This window comes from Emys orbicularis, chromosome 1 (assembly GCF_028017835.1).
Source record: "Emys orbicularis isolate rEmyOrb1 chromosome 1, rEmyOrb1.hap1, whole genome shotgun sequence".
In the NCBI taxonomy this organism is placed as follows: Eukaryota; Metazoa; Chordata; order Testudines; family Emydidae; genus Emys; species Emys orbicularis.
This window is the reverse complement of record NC_088683.1, coordinates 209,301,618-209,315,974: the sequence shown is the minus strand read 5'-3', so window position 1 is coordinate 209,315,974 and position 14,357 is coordinate 209,301,618. Positions and strand designations below refer to the sequence as shown.

At 40.1% G+C, this 14,357-nt stretch overlaps 1 protein-coding gene across 1 annotated transcript in view; it reads left to right on the top strand.

Annotated features, from left to right (window-relative positions):
- WDR4 (WD repeat domain 4) overlaps window positions 1–14,357 on the top strand; it is a 29,302-nt gene that overhangs the window by 13,279 nt on the left and 1,666 nt on the right. Inside the window, exons 6-10 of the mRNA XM_065422396.1 lie at window positions 1,265–1,325; window positions 3,672–3,770; window positions 10,414–10,478; window positions 12,023–12,206; window positions 13,670–13,739. Coding sequence (XP_065278468.1) covers window positions 1,265–1,325; window positions 3,672–3,770; window positions 10,414–10,478; window positions 12,023–12,206; window positions 13,670–13,739 — 479 coding nt within the window. The remainder of the gene's footprint in view (window positions 1–1,264; window positions 1,326–3,671; window positions 3,771–10,413; window positions 10,479–12,022; window positions 12,207–13,669; window positions 13,740–14,357) is intronic.

Sequence of the window (14,357 nt, the reverse complement as noted above, 5' to 3'; positions counted from 1 at the left end):
CATTCTTTAGAAGCTGCATAATTTTTAAATTAATGTCAAAGATCTTAAATAGCCTTTGAACTCAAGGCTTTTGTTGTGTATTTACATTGCTGTGTTTGATCTCTGCTTATTGTTCATTAAAGATACAACTGTTAATACAATAAGAGTTTTGATGTTCAAGAAAGACATTGCTTGTAAGTGGGGGCTATGGTGCCTGGACAAACAACTCATTAACAATTCCACAATAGGAAGGCACTTAATACAATTGGCACAAACACTTTTAAAAATTCATTATTTAAATATGATAATCAGTTGGGGATTCAGTGGATTTCTCACTTGAGTGCTCCTGTTTTTGAATGGTGTATATTTTTATTTAAATTTATTTTTGTAATGGAAATTGCAGCATTATGCCTCCATGCACCTGCAGTTACTACTTTGTAACGAGCAAAATTCACTTGATATTTTAATTGACTTTAAATTGTTTATTTTCAGAAGCAAGAATTCCCCCTTTTAAAAACACAAAAACCAAACTCAAACCTATGTTCTAACCTGTGCCGTGCATTGACAGCAGCATTTTACATGAGTGCACATGACCCCTGGGTTAGTGTGGAACTTTGGAAGTTCTTTGTGGATTCATAAGGACCCTAAGGGGTATCCTGGTGGAAGTTGCAGTATTATAAGCTCCTTAATGTTACTGAGCTTCCCAACTGATGCAGCTAATCCTAGAAAGGACGGTGGGGAAATAGTTACATGGCTTGGTTGCCCTAAAACTGAGTAGATGGTGCCTTGGATGATCCCCAGCTGCTATGAGGGAACCCTCATGTGCTGATGCTCCGACTTCACTTATTAAAAACAAAATCTATATTGATGTATGTGGGTTTTTTAATTTTATATTTATAATTGATCCATGAGCATGATACAAATATATTTGTAAATCTAATTCAGTGTGCATATTCTGATCTAAATGACTAAAAATATATTCACACAAGCAGCACTGTCTTCCCCAGTTAGAAGGGGGTCAATAGAATTCCTAGAATACAATAAAGTAAGCACTTCTTGTATTATGTGGAATATCTTTCTAGGAATATTACAGCGATATAATGAATATACTATCTGTCTGCCAGTTTGAGGGGGAAAAGCTACCTTTTTTTCCCTGTAACTTATGACTTTCTATTGCCTTCTTAAAATATATGTAACCTTAAAATATGCTCCTACTATTATATTGGTACTCTGTTTACACTGACACTATACATAAATGTTGAACTCTTAACTTCTTTCCCTTTAGGTTTGTAAGCAGAATATTTGTAATACCAAACTATCCAGATCTTATGCTATCAGCTTCTGGGGTATGTATTCTGATCCTTTGAAAAAAGTGTCAGTCTTATGAGTCAGACTTCAGTTTTCTGCTTGTTTTGCAAGGATTTGGTTTCTGTAGCGGTGGAAGACTTGCACTTCAGTTCCACTCCCACCAGCATTCTACTCTGGATTTGATCTTTCTATTGTTAGTAAGATAGTGGTGATTTAATCTCAGTTTACAGCAATGCCAGTTGCTTATTAGGGAAAACATACTTAGTTCTTAGTCCCCAGACAAGAACTGAAATTGACATTTCTAATTTCTAATGATGGGAGCACTTTCACCATAACAGTTTTTTAATTAAAAGTGGAACTCCACTAATTCATAGAAATGTCTGGAATGCTCTGCAAGTTACTGAATGCTGTGAACGGTGTAGTGACCTAAAATGTATTGAAATACTCATCTCAGTGTAGTACTGAGGTTTGCGATGGAGGAAATATTGGCCTATCTGAATTTGGTCGCAATTATGGTTAGCTGTCTCCATATTAGCTGGCCCAATCTCCTACTCTAAGTAGGAATCACATTCAAAGATGAGCACCGAGCATTCTGAAGTGCTAAATGACAGTATCTAGAAGGTCCAATTGAACATGTAAAGCCTATTTTTAGTTTAAATTTAATGTTAATTTATAATTGCATTTTAAATATTGTTAATTTTCAATATTACGACCCTTTTTCTTCTTGCCAATGGTCTCCACTTTTAGTCTGACTCACCTTTGTTTCCTATCCACTTCTGATTCCTTATGTCTGCTTATTTTTCTTTTTGTTTCTTGAGATATTTAAAAAAATAGCTGTACTGTATTTTTGTGTTCAGCTTCTGTGCACTCAAGGTTTCTTTGTTCCAAGGCTTCTTTCTGTGAGGAGGTAGCATCAGCTTAATCTGTGCATTCTTCTTGCTTTTCACATCATTTCTAGTTCTATGGGATGGAGAAATCACACAGTCCTCACCAGTTCTTCAGGATTAACTCTGTCTTCAAAGCACTGACAAATTAATTATCAAGGGACTATTCAATAATTGAGGTAGATTAAACATTGGGTGGACCAGCCAGCCATGACAGTTAATGTCCCTCTAACAATGAATACACACTAGAATCCCAGATACTTTTATTTAGAGTATTTAAGATGACCTAGCATGTGTTTGAAGTCTTAATCAAACTTCTCCTGTATGTCATATGGTTGTAGGTAGAGCAAGAGTTATTTTATCAGTAGCACGACATGACAGCTCCAGACCCAGAAAGAATGAACAATTGGAGGTGATCCCCAGTCCTCTTAGAGAGGGGAAACAATGTTCTCTATTAATGTGTATGCAGCTCAAACCTCCAGTCTAAGTAATACTAATGGAACTGCGCAATGGGGGAGAATACATTCTAGAACTGAAGTCTGTAATGTTGTGGTAATTGTTGTATCGTTTGATTTGATTTCTTCCTATTGCATGCCCAAAGGTCCTGTATTTTGTTCCCACGCAGTATCTCTCTGAGCAATATCGGTGTTAGTGCTCTCCCCGGCTTTATTTCGTTCGTAGGGAGGCAACTTCAGTGATATTTCCCAGAACAGAAACAATGAGGAGTCCTTGTGGCACCTTAGAGACTAACACATTTATTTGGGCATAAGCTTTCATGGGCTGAAACCCACTTCATCAGATGCATGGAGTAAAAAATACAGTAAGCAGTATGTGTGTATATGTATGTGTGTGTGTGTGTGTGTATATATATATATATATATATATATATATATACTGCTTACTGTATTTTTCACTCCATGTATCTGATGAAGTGGGTTTCAGCCCATGAAAGCTTATGCCCAAATACATTTGTTAGTCCATAAGGTGCCACAGGGACTCCTCGTTGTTTTTGCTGATACAGACTAAAACAGCTACCACTCTGAAACCTGTCCCAGAACAGAGTTTAATCTCAAAGATAACTAAATTAAATGAGGGTCTTCTCCCTCACTGAATTATAATCCAAAGGATTTGGGTACTGTAGAAGGGTGGGTGAGGGAAAAGAGCAACCTAAGAGGAGTGTCATTAAGATGGTGAGTGCGTAGCACATTTACTGTTGTGCTATTTACGAGACACTCAAAATCCACTCATCCAGCAACCTAATTTCCACTACAAAGGAAAAGTAACTTTTGTTTGATTGAATAATTTAGAATTGAGCTGAATTATGTATTCATTAAAATGCCCTATCTGCAATTTGAGAACATTTAACCAGTTTCTTTGAGGGTTTAGAATCTCATGCATGAAGTATCTCGAGGAGAAGTATGATTTAGCTTCTGAAGACCATGACTGGCTTCTGTGTGCCAGTGATTGTGTTAATCAACCTGTCCATTTGAATTTATTCAGGATTGTACTCTGAGGCTTTGGGAATACAAAAGTGGGAAAGAAGTGCACTGCTGTCATCTAAACAGTTTGAATAAGACTGAGGCAACCAAAAATGACAAGGTATGGGTTTTTGATGAGTTGTGTGTGCTCATGCTGCCGTTGTACTCCTGAACCCTGTGGCTTAAAAACATGTTCTGTTACTGGTTAGTATTAGAGCCACTCAGGATGGATAAAAATCAATGATTTAAAAAAAAAAAAATCAAAAAAGCGGATTTTTTAATTTAAATTGGATTTTTTTGATAAAATGCTTTTTGAGGAAAAAACCTATTTAAAGATAGTGTTAATTAAGGTACATTATAGCTCAAAGATATCTCATAGTAGAATAGGGATTATAAATTCTAATTCTATAGTATGCGACAATATATTCATGTAATGTTTAAGAAAAGTTTTGTAAATGAGTTCCAATAGGTCATGGATTAAGGACCCAATCTCATGGGGTTCCAGTATAGATTATTTAGGTTAATCTTTCTATCTACCCAATGGGACTCAGTGCTCAGTCTAGAAGATACCATCAGTGATGCTTAGTTTTGCAGTTCTCAGACACTGGATTTGTCTCTCCAGAGATAACATGCTTATTAACAGCAAAAATATTTTTAAATAAATAATATATAGCGGTGAGAAATAACAGACCTCAACCCTATTGTCCCTCTGCAAATTTGTGTACACAGAGTCAATCCCTTACCTCTCTCTAAAAGTGCAAAGATTCAAAAAATTTAATGAATAGAAGATTGTTGGGGGCGGAATAGATCTGAACAAGGAGAAGAAGTCTGGAGATAAATGTGAGACGGGAGGGACAGGCAGTAGAAACAAAAGGGAAACTGTTTGAGCAGCATATTCCAGAAGTCTTGAGGTCTTTCTGAGTGTAGCCTTCATTGATTTGAGATCTGCCATACCATTCTCTCACAAGAAGGGAAAACCTATAATGGCAGCAGGCCATAAAAGAGACCCAGTTTGGGTGGTCTCTATCTCTGAGTTGTGAAGAATATGTATTAAAGTTATAACAACCAACAAGAATGCACTTTTATGTAGAAATCCATGATTAAATTGAGTCTTCCTGACTAGTGATTTAAATCAAATCCACCCTGAAACCAGCTCTCTTTTATGGTAGTGGGTGGGAGATCCTGTTTAAATTCTAGAAACCACAGTTCATAAAGAGTGGGATTTAGGAACATAAACTGAACAGAATTTGTGCTCTTAAGTCATTAAAGGGCTTGTCCACACAGCAATTTAGTGTGCAGCAAGCTGGGTTGTAAATCTGCAGCACTCTAGTTTGCTGTGCACTAACCGTCTGTGTGGACCCTGCCCCTGTGCACTAAAAGTTCTATAGTGTGCTTTGACTTGCAAATGCAGTAGGTCAAAGCGCACGCTGAAACTTTCAGTGAATGGTAGTAGGGTCCTTGCAGCCAGTTAGTGCACTGCAAGCAAGAACATCTGCTTTCGGTGCACCAAATTGCTGTGTGGACAGGCTCTTAGGCACTTCTTTATAAATACAGGGTGGCATTTTCAGAACTTTCTGCAATTCTCCCAAAACTTGTGTTTGAAATTAAGATGAAGCTTTCAGTTTATCTGTTGTATACGAAACTTGCCCTTAAACCTAAAATTGTTAAGCAGAAACATCTAGTGAAACTGAAAGTCTAGCATAAAGCGATTTTGAAACTAGTAAAATTATAGCTTTAACATCCTCAAAAGTTACATTTGAGCAGAAAGGTTTTTCAAAATCTTTGTAGCAAATTACCAGGAGAAGTATTACCTTACTGAATTGAAACTCTGAAGTATATTTTAATTTGTACTGAAAACTCTTGGATCTGGTAGTATCCATTCTTGCCTGCACATATGATTTGTTCCATACTAGCAGCTGGAACAACACAGTACACCTCTACCTCGATATAATGCCGTCCTCGGGAGCCAAAAAATCTTCCCGCGTTATAGGTGAAACCACGTTATATTGAACTTGCTTTGATCCATCGGAGTGCCCCGCCCCCCCGGAGCACTGCTTTACCGCGTTATATCCGAATTCATGTTCTATTGGGTCACGTTATATCGAGGTAGCGGTGTATTGTCCTTGCCATCTGCATTGAATCTGAGCCAGCTATCACTTAGCCTGTTCAGTCATCCATGTGTTGCGTATCTGTGGGAAGCCATCTTTTGCTTGGTAGGTTGTTGGTTTTTTGTTTTTTGTTTTTTTTATGTGAATGTCTAGCTATTCTATCTTTCATTGAGACAACAGGGGCTTGATCTACTTCCGTATGAGTCTGGTAGGTGACACTTTCCCTCAGTCAGTCAATGTTCCAGTCTAGTGTTAGACATGGGTTTCTAGATAGTGACTTTAGGATAAAACTTGAGAGGATTTGGCCACTTGTGGTTTTTACTCCTAGGGCACGCTTACCCCAGTGTCCAGGCTAGAATCCAAGTGAAGTATTCCATTCTGCGTTGCTAATAGTCCCCTATAGTTTCAGTTGGAGAAGGTATTCTTCACCTTCTCCCCACAGCTGAGTGCTAGGCTCTCTTTAAAGGGTTTGCCATTTTCTAAGCAGTCTGTGTATGACCTGATCCTATAGGCCTGCATGTACATTCCCATCTACTTAACTGGGAGCTGAGCAGGTGGAAGGACTGTAGGATGAGGCCAAAACTTGTCAAGAGCTTTGGGATCTTTATTTGAAAAGTGCTCTCTAAATGTTGTGAAAAGGTTATTTAACAAGTTCTTCTGTGTCAGAGAATAGCGTGCAAGTCCTTCTCAAATCCACAGGTAAGCCCCCTAAGGCTGGTCCTCTGTATCATAGAATCTAGTGCTCTGAACCTAGAATTTGCTTTTAGTTGCATCCAGAGTCTCATTTCAGACAAACCTTAGAAAGCTCTTTTCCTCCCTCCACAGTAAGGAACTAGCAGTTTGATGTTTTTAAACGGTCATGAAATATTAATGAATGGAACCCTTGGAGAAAGTTGTTGTACTAATGCATCCTCCCGTAGACTGGTATAATTATTTACTCAGTTTGAAGGAACAGTAACACTGTTTCAGAACTATATATATACAACCCTGAAGTCTATAACTCATTTACTGCTACACCTAATGTGAAAAAGTACCATTAGTTTATTTTTTAAGTGGTAGTTTTCAGGAATTATGTAACACTCTTGCTGTCACCTCATGTGATGTCACTTGAGTAAGTTGCTCCTCATGGGCTGAGAGAAGCTTGGAATGGAGAGTATTTACATTTCATTATTGTACCAGGAATCTATTCTCAGTTTCTTTCCCACCAAGAAAAAAGCCCGCAAAAGCTTATCTGCAACATGTCAGCTATATCATTGCAAGCCAGCATTATTTTACAATTCTACTATACAGCTTGCATGGAAAAATAAACACTGTCTACATCCAGATGGGTTTCTTGGAAGCCATCGTCACTTCAGGTTGAGCTCCTTCTTGAATCTGAGAGACCTCTGCTTATTACAAATTCTCACAAATGAAGTAGCCTTTTTTCCATCTCCTCTAAAAAGCTAGCCTTGGATTGGCTCCATGCTTGTGGGATGATGGAGTCTGTCAATTAGCTTTCAAAGTTGGTGGTTTCAAATACTGCTGTAATTATGTATGCTAATATACTGGTCAAACCAGACATCAATTTTTGTCTCCTACTCTCAGTAGAACATCACAGCCTTCAATACACGCTATTGCTAGCATACCAAACCTTTGTTTTTTGAGAGTGGTTGGCCATCAATGAATACACTGATATTAAATTCCTCACCCGCAGATTCTCAACGTTCAAACAATTCAGTCTCATAGAGAATTTATTCTCTAGTGTTAGCCCATGAGTGAGGACCAGAAGAGAGCCCATGCTTCAGAAGTTTGACATTGCATTCAGTGTCAGAAATAGTGAAGAAGTCACTGCTGTAACTTTGCCAGTTGAGGTATTTCCCTGTCACATGGAGGCAACAGCTTCAGAGGATAGTGACAATCTTTGAGCCATACTTCATTGTATTGTGTAAAGGAATGGTCTTGCTTAATCTTGCTTTATTCTTTAGAGTCTGCTTTTCCTGTCAGCACTTTGCAGACTTTAGCTAGTGCATTAGCTACCAATGGCTTTGATTACAAGAGAGATCAGATGGGATGTCCTTGTTTTTTCTGCTGCTTCATCTGGCATTTTATGATTTTTGCTATTTGCTCACTGTGAGTTCACTGACGCTTATGAGACGAGTGACTTGATTTTTGTCTTTTTATTATAATCATGCTTCGTTGTAATGACTGCACATGAGCACAAGAATTAATTTTTCACCATCCATCAGACCAAATAGACTTGTCTTGGGAAATATATAGTTGTGCTGAAGCGATGTAGAGCTGGTCTCAGGAGTAGTCATTTTAGCTGATGATAGGGAACAAATCCCACAGTAGTGTGGGCATGGACTAGATAACCTTAGAAGTCCAAATGTTCACCTGATCTGATCTGCTTCTCTAAAGGTCAAAACAGAAATTGTGCAATTTCTGCCCAGATACTTCTAGTGTGTTTCACAGGGTCACTGCTTCTAACAGAATGTCAACGGTTAATTTTAAGGTGATGGCTGGCTGAAGTTAAGAGTGACACCTGTTTACCATGAATTGTTTTGTTAGCATTATCTTTTTACTAGGTTCAGTGGTCCCATGGGCTTGCCTAATGAAAAAAATGTTTGAGTGCTTGTATTTTATTCCACAATTAAATAAGTTACTAGATCTCATTTCACATCCATTAAAAAACCCCCGTCAAACTGACAATTTAAGAGTTGAACTGTGCTGCTGGGCATTTAATACCCGTGTCCCTTCTGTATCTACATACAAAGTGTACCCTGCCTATCCTGTCTGTTAGCATCACTTATGCCACAAATTGTCTGACAGGAGTTGGTGCTGTAGGAGATACAGAATACAACTTTGTTCTTTAAATGTCTAGAGAGCCCACTGCTGCTGTTTGTCAACAAGGGAAGCCATCATTTCTACAAAATCACAATGTAAATAGTTCTGTTTACCCAACTGTGGAGCTATTCTTGGTAGCTGCAATAACTCTCTCATCCTTCACCCTCACCTCCTTCGATATCTTAAACCTTGAGTGATTTAGTATCCATGAATTGTATAGAAAGACTGGATCCCATCTGTAAACATGGAATAATTGTTTCTGCAAAGTAGCAACAGACCAATCCCATCTGTTCTCAAGTGCTCTGAAATTTATTTTTCTGTTGATAGTGACCTTTAGAAAATGTTCCCCTCATGTTCAAACAGATGATTAGAAGAGGGAAGTACATGCTGCCTGGTTTTTATTTTCAGCGTAGAGATATTGCACAATGCATTCTTTCCTTCTCTGTAATTAAGATATTTTATACCACTAGTGGGGTGTAGATATGGATGGAGGCCACGGTGTAACCTTTTTTCCTGCTGTTTGTGCCTCTGTATTTTTTGTAGCTTGTGGCTTATAAACCAAACCTACATGAATCCGGTTCTCTGGGCAAGAGGGGTTATCATCTTGCATTACACTCGCTATCCAGGATGTTGAAAAGCAATGCAGCCCTTGCTTCCTCCCCAGATTACATGTCCAAATATTACTCCCGGGAGACTGCTTGCACTCCAAATAGCCAGCTCAAGAAGTAGGAACCCTGTAGTTGCTCCTGAATTGAGCTCTCAGCCATGGTTAATTAGGGACTGACCATTCACCCAGTGTTGTGCCAGCAGAGGTGCTCAAAAGCCCCTTTTAAAATGTTGCCAGGTTAGCGAAGGAAGGATTAGAATCATTTCCCTGTTCTGCTGGAGCTGAGCTATTCCCTCTCCTCTGAATAGGGAAACTATTCCTTCCAGAGATGACATCTCCAGGGCTTTTAAAAATACATAAGAGTAAGTTTTTGCCTTTGCAGTCATGGGTGTTTAAAAAAAAAAAAAAAAAAAACAGGCAGAATTCTTGCAGGTGTGTGTGGTTTTTTTGTTTGTTTGTTTGTTTGTTTTTTATATAAAACAGGTTCTTCATTGCTATCCACCCTCAACTCAAACTTAGTGCTGTGCTCCACAGGCAGTATATTCAGTAGTTTTTGGGCGGGAAGTACAATATTTCCAGCAAAGGAATTTAATAGCTTTGTCCAGTAAAGCTACCTCCTTCCTTGGTTATTAGCTCTTCTGCTGAAATGAGCCATTTCCCCCCGTACCACTCACCTTCCTTTTTACAGTACACATCCTACTGGAAGCCGATTTATCAAAGGGTGAAATTGAGATCACTTTACAAAAACATTGGCTACACATCATTGCATTCACTTTTTACACCAGACCTGTTGGCCACCATCTTCCTGTTATATGTAACCTATAAACCAATAGTGTGGCATTCTGGCTAAGGACACTTAAAATATGTGAATATTTCCCCTATAATTCACAGCCCTTAAAGGCTAAAATAATGCTGTCCTCTCCTTTAGGCTGCACCTGCTTGCTTGTTCGCTGTGGGTCTCTCAGTAGGCTCTGTGCTGACTTCATGTCTGGTTAAATTATTCAGTTAGTTGCGCTGACCACTTGGGGAAGGGGGGTACAGAAGGCAAAAATGTGATATATTTTGGGGGGAAAGGACTACTGTCAAGATATGCCCTTAAACTTGACTAAATTATTCTTTAAAATGGAGATCCCCATTAAGTTCCATAGATTAAGTGCCTAAATTAAACCTAATTTTCCCCCCTAAGTGTTTAAGGTTATAATTACGTGTTTTTTACTTCCTGTCAGAAATACGCCGTGTCGAGAATAGCCTATTGTTGTCAAGGAAATTACATTGCCATTTTATGTGACTGGTAAGAATAAAGGGGAACGATTGCTAAAATTATAGCTATTTCAAGAAAGGGCAGGGGACTGTGAGACATCCATTGCTGGGAGTTTGACTTTCTCTGAATTTAAAGTGGCTGTCCTGTTATGGACTCTTAAAGGATGGGTTTAATCATGGGCATGTCAGTGGATTTAGCATGAGGATCGTGAGAGCCCTTAGTATCAATTCAAACAGAAGTGGCTCGAACGTTGCTTGGTTTAGTAAACTCTTGCAGTGTTTTATAAAGTCCTTATATGCTCTAGCTCAGGGGTTCTCAAACTGGGGGTTGGGACCCCTCAGGGGGTCGCGAGGTTATTACATGGGGGGTTGCGAACTGTCAACCTCCACCCCAAGCCCTGCTTTGCCTCCAGCATTTATAATGGGTTAAATATATAAAGTGTTTTTAATTTATAAGGGGGAGTCACACCCAGAGGCTTGCTGTGTGAGAGGGGTCACCAGTAACAAAAAGTTTGAGAGCCACTAATCTAGCTCCTCTTGAGTTCAGGGCACAGTGGAACAGCTCGCAAAGGCCAGGGTCTTTGGGTCTGAGTCCAGTCTTTACAGTGCTACATTGACTCCTGACCTATAAGTCAGCAGAGATACCAGTGTAAAACAGCATTAAGAGCCACAGCTAGGGGGCTGTGCTGCCCATTGGGCCCAAGGATATGGGCTCTGCCATGCAGCAGAGTACTAGTGAGCAGTGGGGCCAGGAAGTTGCTGATGAACCCAGCTCCCAGGCTGTTGTGACCTGTTAAGCTTAGCAAAATGAGTTCCATCTTGACACACAGGCTTGGGTATGATGAGAAGGAGAACAGCATCCTAAGTTGCCTGTGCTGTGAAGCTGGGAGCTCCACCAGGGAGGCACTTTCTCCCTTTGGGGAACCTCTTGTTTGCCAGTGTGGGAGCCTTGTTCCTATGAACTTACCTGAAACACCTGCTGCTGGGCTTAACAGGTCTCAGGAAGCTTTGTAGGTGGAGATCATGGATGCAGGGGAATAGATATTGGGCCTTCCCAGTGCACACCAGGCCCCAGTGCAGAGCCCATTTTCTTGGACCTCTTTAGGTGCATGCTCTCTCCCCCCCAACCCCTTACTCCCCTTACCCTGTTTTATTTTTGCTGATGCTCTTTAATTACCTTTCAAGCTGTGAACTCTAAGGTAAATTGCACTGTGAAACAATGCATCTGATTATGCAAAAATATTCTTTAGTAGCACGTGGCTTATTATTTTTGCTAACCTTCCTTTTAAAATAGTCTAACCTTGGGGAAAACCGTTCAGAAGGATTTTTCTTCAGTGTAACATTTGGAAAGAAATATTAAATTCTCCAGTATCTGCAATTTACCTTGGCCCCTGGGGTTGTAAATAAGTAGTTTTCAGTGTTGGGGAGTCAGTTTCTTTTTTTAGAGTTATACTTGAAATGCTGCTGATTTTGCTCCGGTACTAATTTTGGAGTGAGTAGATGCAATTTACTGCGTACAAGTGGTCGCCCTAGGCAGGTGTGATAATGGTAATTCCATTTTATTTCTGTTTAAAGTATTCCCACAGTTTACGTCTTCCAGTTTGATGCTGCTACCCAGCTGTTAAATTACAGACACCAAATCTCTTTGAAGCATAAAGGCTGGGACATTGCATTTGAGGAAACAGGTGGGCTGTGGATACTGCAGGAAGACAAAGAAGCATCACTTCTACTCTACAGGCCTGTGGATGGACATTGGCAGGTTAGATGTACTCTGATACAATTGCCAATATCTTGTGTCTGCGCCAGTCCCCTCAGCAAAAGGCAGAATAATTGAATGAAAATTAAATGGCACAATTGCTTTAATGCATTATAGCTCTGAGCTGAGGTCAGATCTGGATCTGATCAGAGATGGGCTCATCCTACTTCCCTCATTTGTGTAAAACACAGAATTTAGCATGACTCGCAGTCTCAGCTCAGGAGATACCCAGGTCTGACCTAGACGGGTCAATATTAAGGTACCTGCACAATGTTTGGCTGCCTTAAACCTGGTTTAAACTAGCATCTCTGCTCTTAAGCACAAATGTCACTCGACTAAAAAAAAAATACCCCTTACACTCCTCTCAAATTTGTCCCTTCTCAGACTTTTTTTCTGGGTGGGGGGCCCTCTGCAGCTCCCCACATCATCATCTTACCCTAACCCAGTGGTTAAACTAAAAGGGAGCATAGGGGAATACAGCTCCCCCTCCTCCCAAAATCCCAGTGAGAGCTCCCACTCCTCTATTGTTTTGAAAAACTGCTTCCCTCCTAACTGGCTGGTGATGAAGGCTTGCTGAGAGGGGGGATTTCAAATGGGAGCAGCAGGAGGAGCTGCCTGACTGAAGTCAGTGCTACTAGTACGCTGAGCAGCTGTACTAGTTTCTTGGTCGTAGTCTATCACCCTAACCTTGTCCCAGCAGCCAACTGACTCTACAGGACGAGTGTCAGCTTCCACACTGAAGAGCGTGACACACTGACCTAGTGCTGCAGTCCAGGAAAACTACCTCTCCTCAATCCATCCCAGTGAGACATGTGCTAACTCCATTGCTAAAGTGCTTTTGGTGGTAGGGTGTAGATTCTGTTAGTGGCCTTCAAGAAGAGGGAGCTAAAAAGAAAATAAAGCATGGAGAAAAATGCGCCCTGCCCACCCTTTTCTGTACCTATCTCAAAAGGAACCTCTGTGAGGAGAAAAGACAGTGGTGGCCCTGTTGTTAGTATCTGTTATCGTTCCATTGAGAACTGAGTCACCAAAGCTGAAATGTGAGCTATCAGATTCCCTATGGTAGCTGTTAGATTTCCAGACAATAAGTTCATCACCCTTGTAAATCTAAGAGTAGTGGGATGTAGTTGGAAAGTTTTCATTTCAAATTTGTTTCATGAGAGTCTTCTTGGTTCACCTCTTCCCCAAGCTATTTCTTTACCTTATTGACTTCTAGAAAATTGATTCCCATTTTTCCTTCAGATCCTTGGCAAGCTCTGTTTTCCAGGCTGCCTTAGGTAGAACATGGTGACCCCATGCCAGGCCTCAGTGATGAGTTTGTGGGAAGGAAAGGTGTTCTGTTAAATCTCCCTTTCTTCATCGTACTCAGTTGAGGCTTTGCATTTCTCATTGTGCTGGTCAGTGTAATGCACTTTTTATGATTGCTGCTGAGGAGCGTAGTGAATAGGTGTTCTTTTCTTTCCCAGCCTGTTGCTGATGACAAAGGATTAATGAAAATGTCAAAATACCTGCACGACAACTGGACAATGTTTGAAGGTGAGCAACTTTGACAAAAGGGCCAGGGAATGTGTTACGAGGTGAAAGCACAAGGGAAGGAGTCAGATCAGAGTTGTGTTCATGGCTCTCCTTCTGGCTCTGGACAAATCGCTTAGGATATGTCTACACTGAAGTTGGGAGCTTAAAGGCAGCCCCTGCATGTCTAAGTTGAGGCACTTTGAGAAGACAGTACAGGGAAGCTTGCTCTACCACTCTGTGCTGTACCTGAAAATGAAAATATTAAGCATTTATTTTGGTGGAGGTTTTGTTTATGGTTTTTGCCCTTGGTTTTTCTAGAAAAATGCCTTTTTCATTAGCCTGCAGGAACCAGGCATTTTAAAACAAACTTAATTAGAATCGCCAAGGGTGGGTGGGGTAGGAGTCGATGGACGCCTTGCTATACAGACAGGTGTGGCTTAACTCTGTGCATGATTGAGGCCTCATGCTAGGATGTTATGAAGCTTGTTTTAAAAGAAGGAAAAGAAACCCTAACTTCCATCCTTGGAGGGCCATTATATATGCAGAAAAATTATCAGCCCATGTAATTTGGCACAGTTGCTGGAAAATTAAATTTAATACCTTTAATATCTAATCTAGGGAGTATTTTCTGTATGCCAT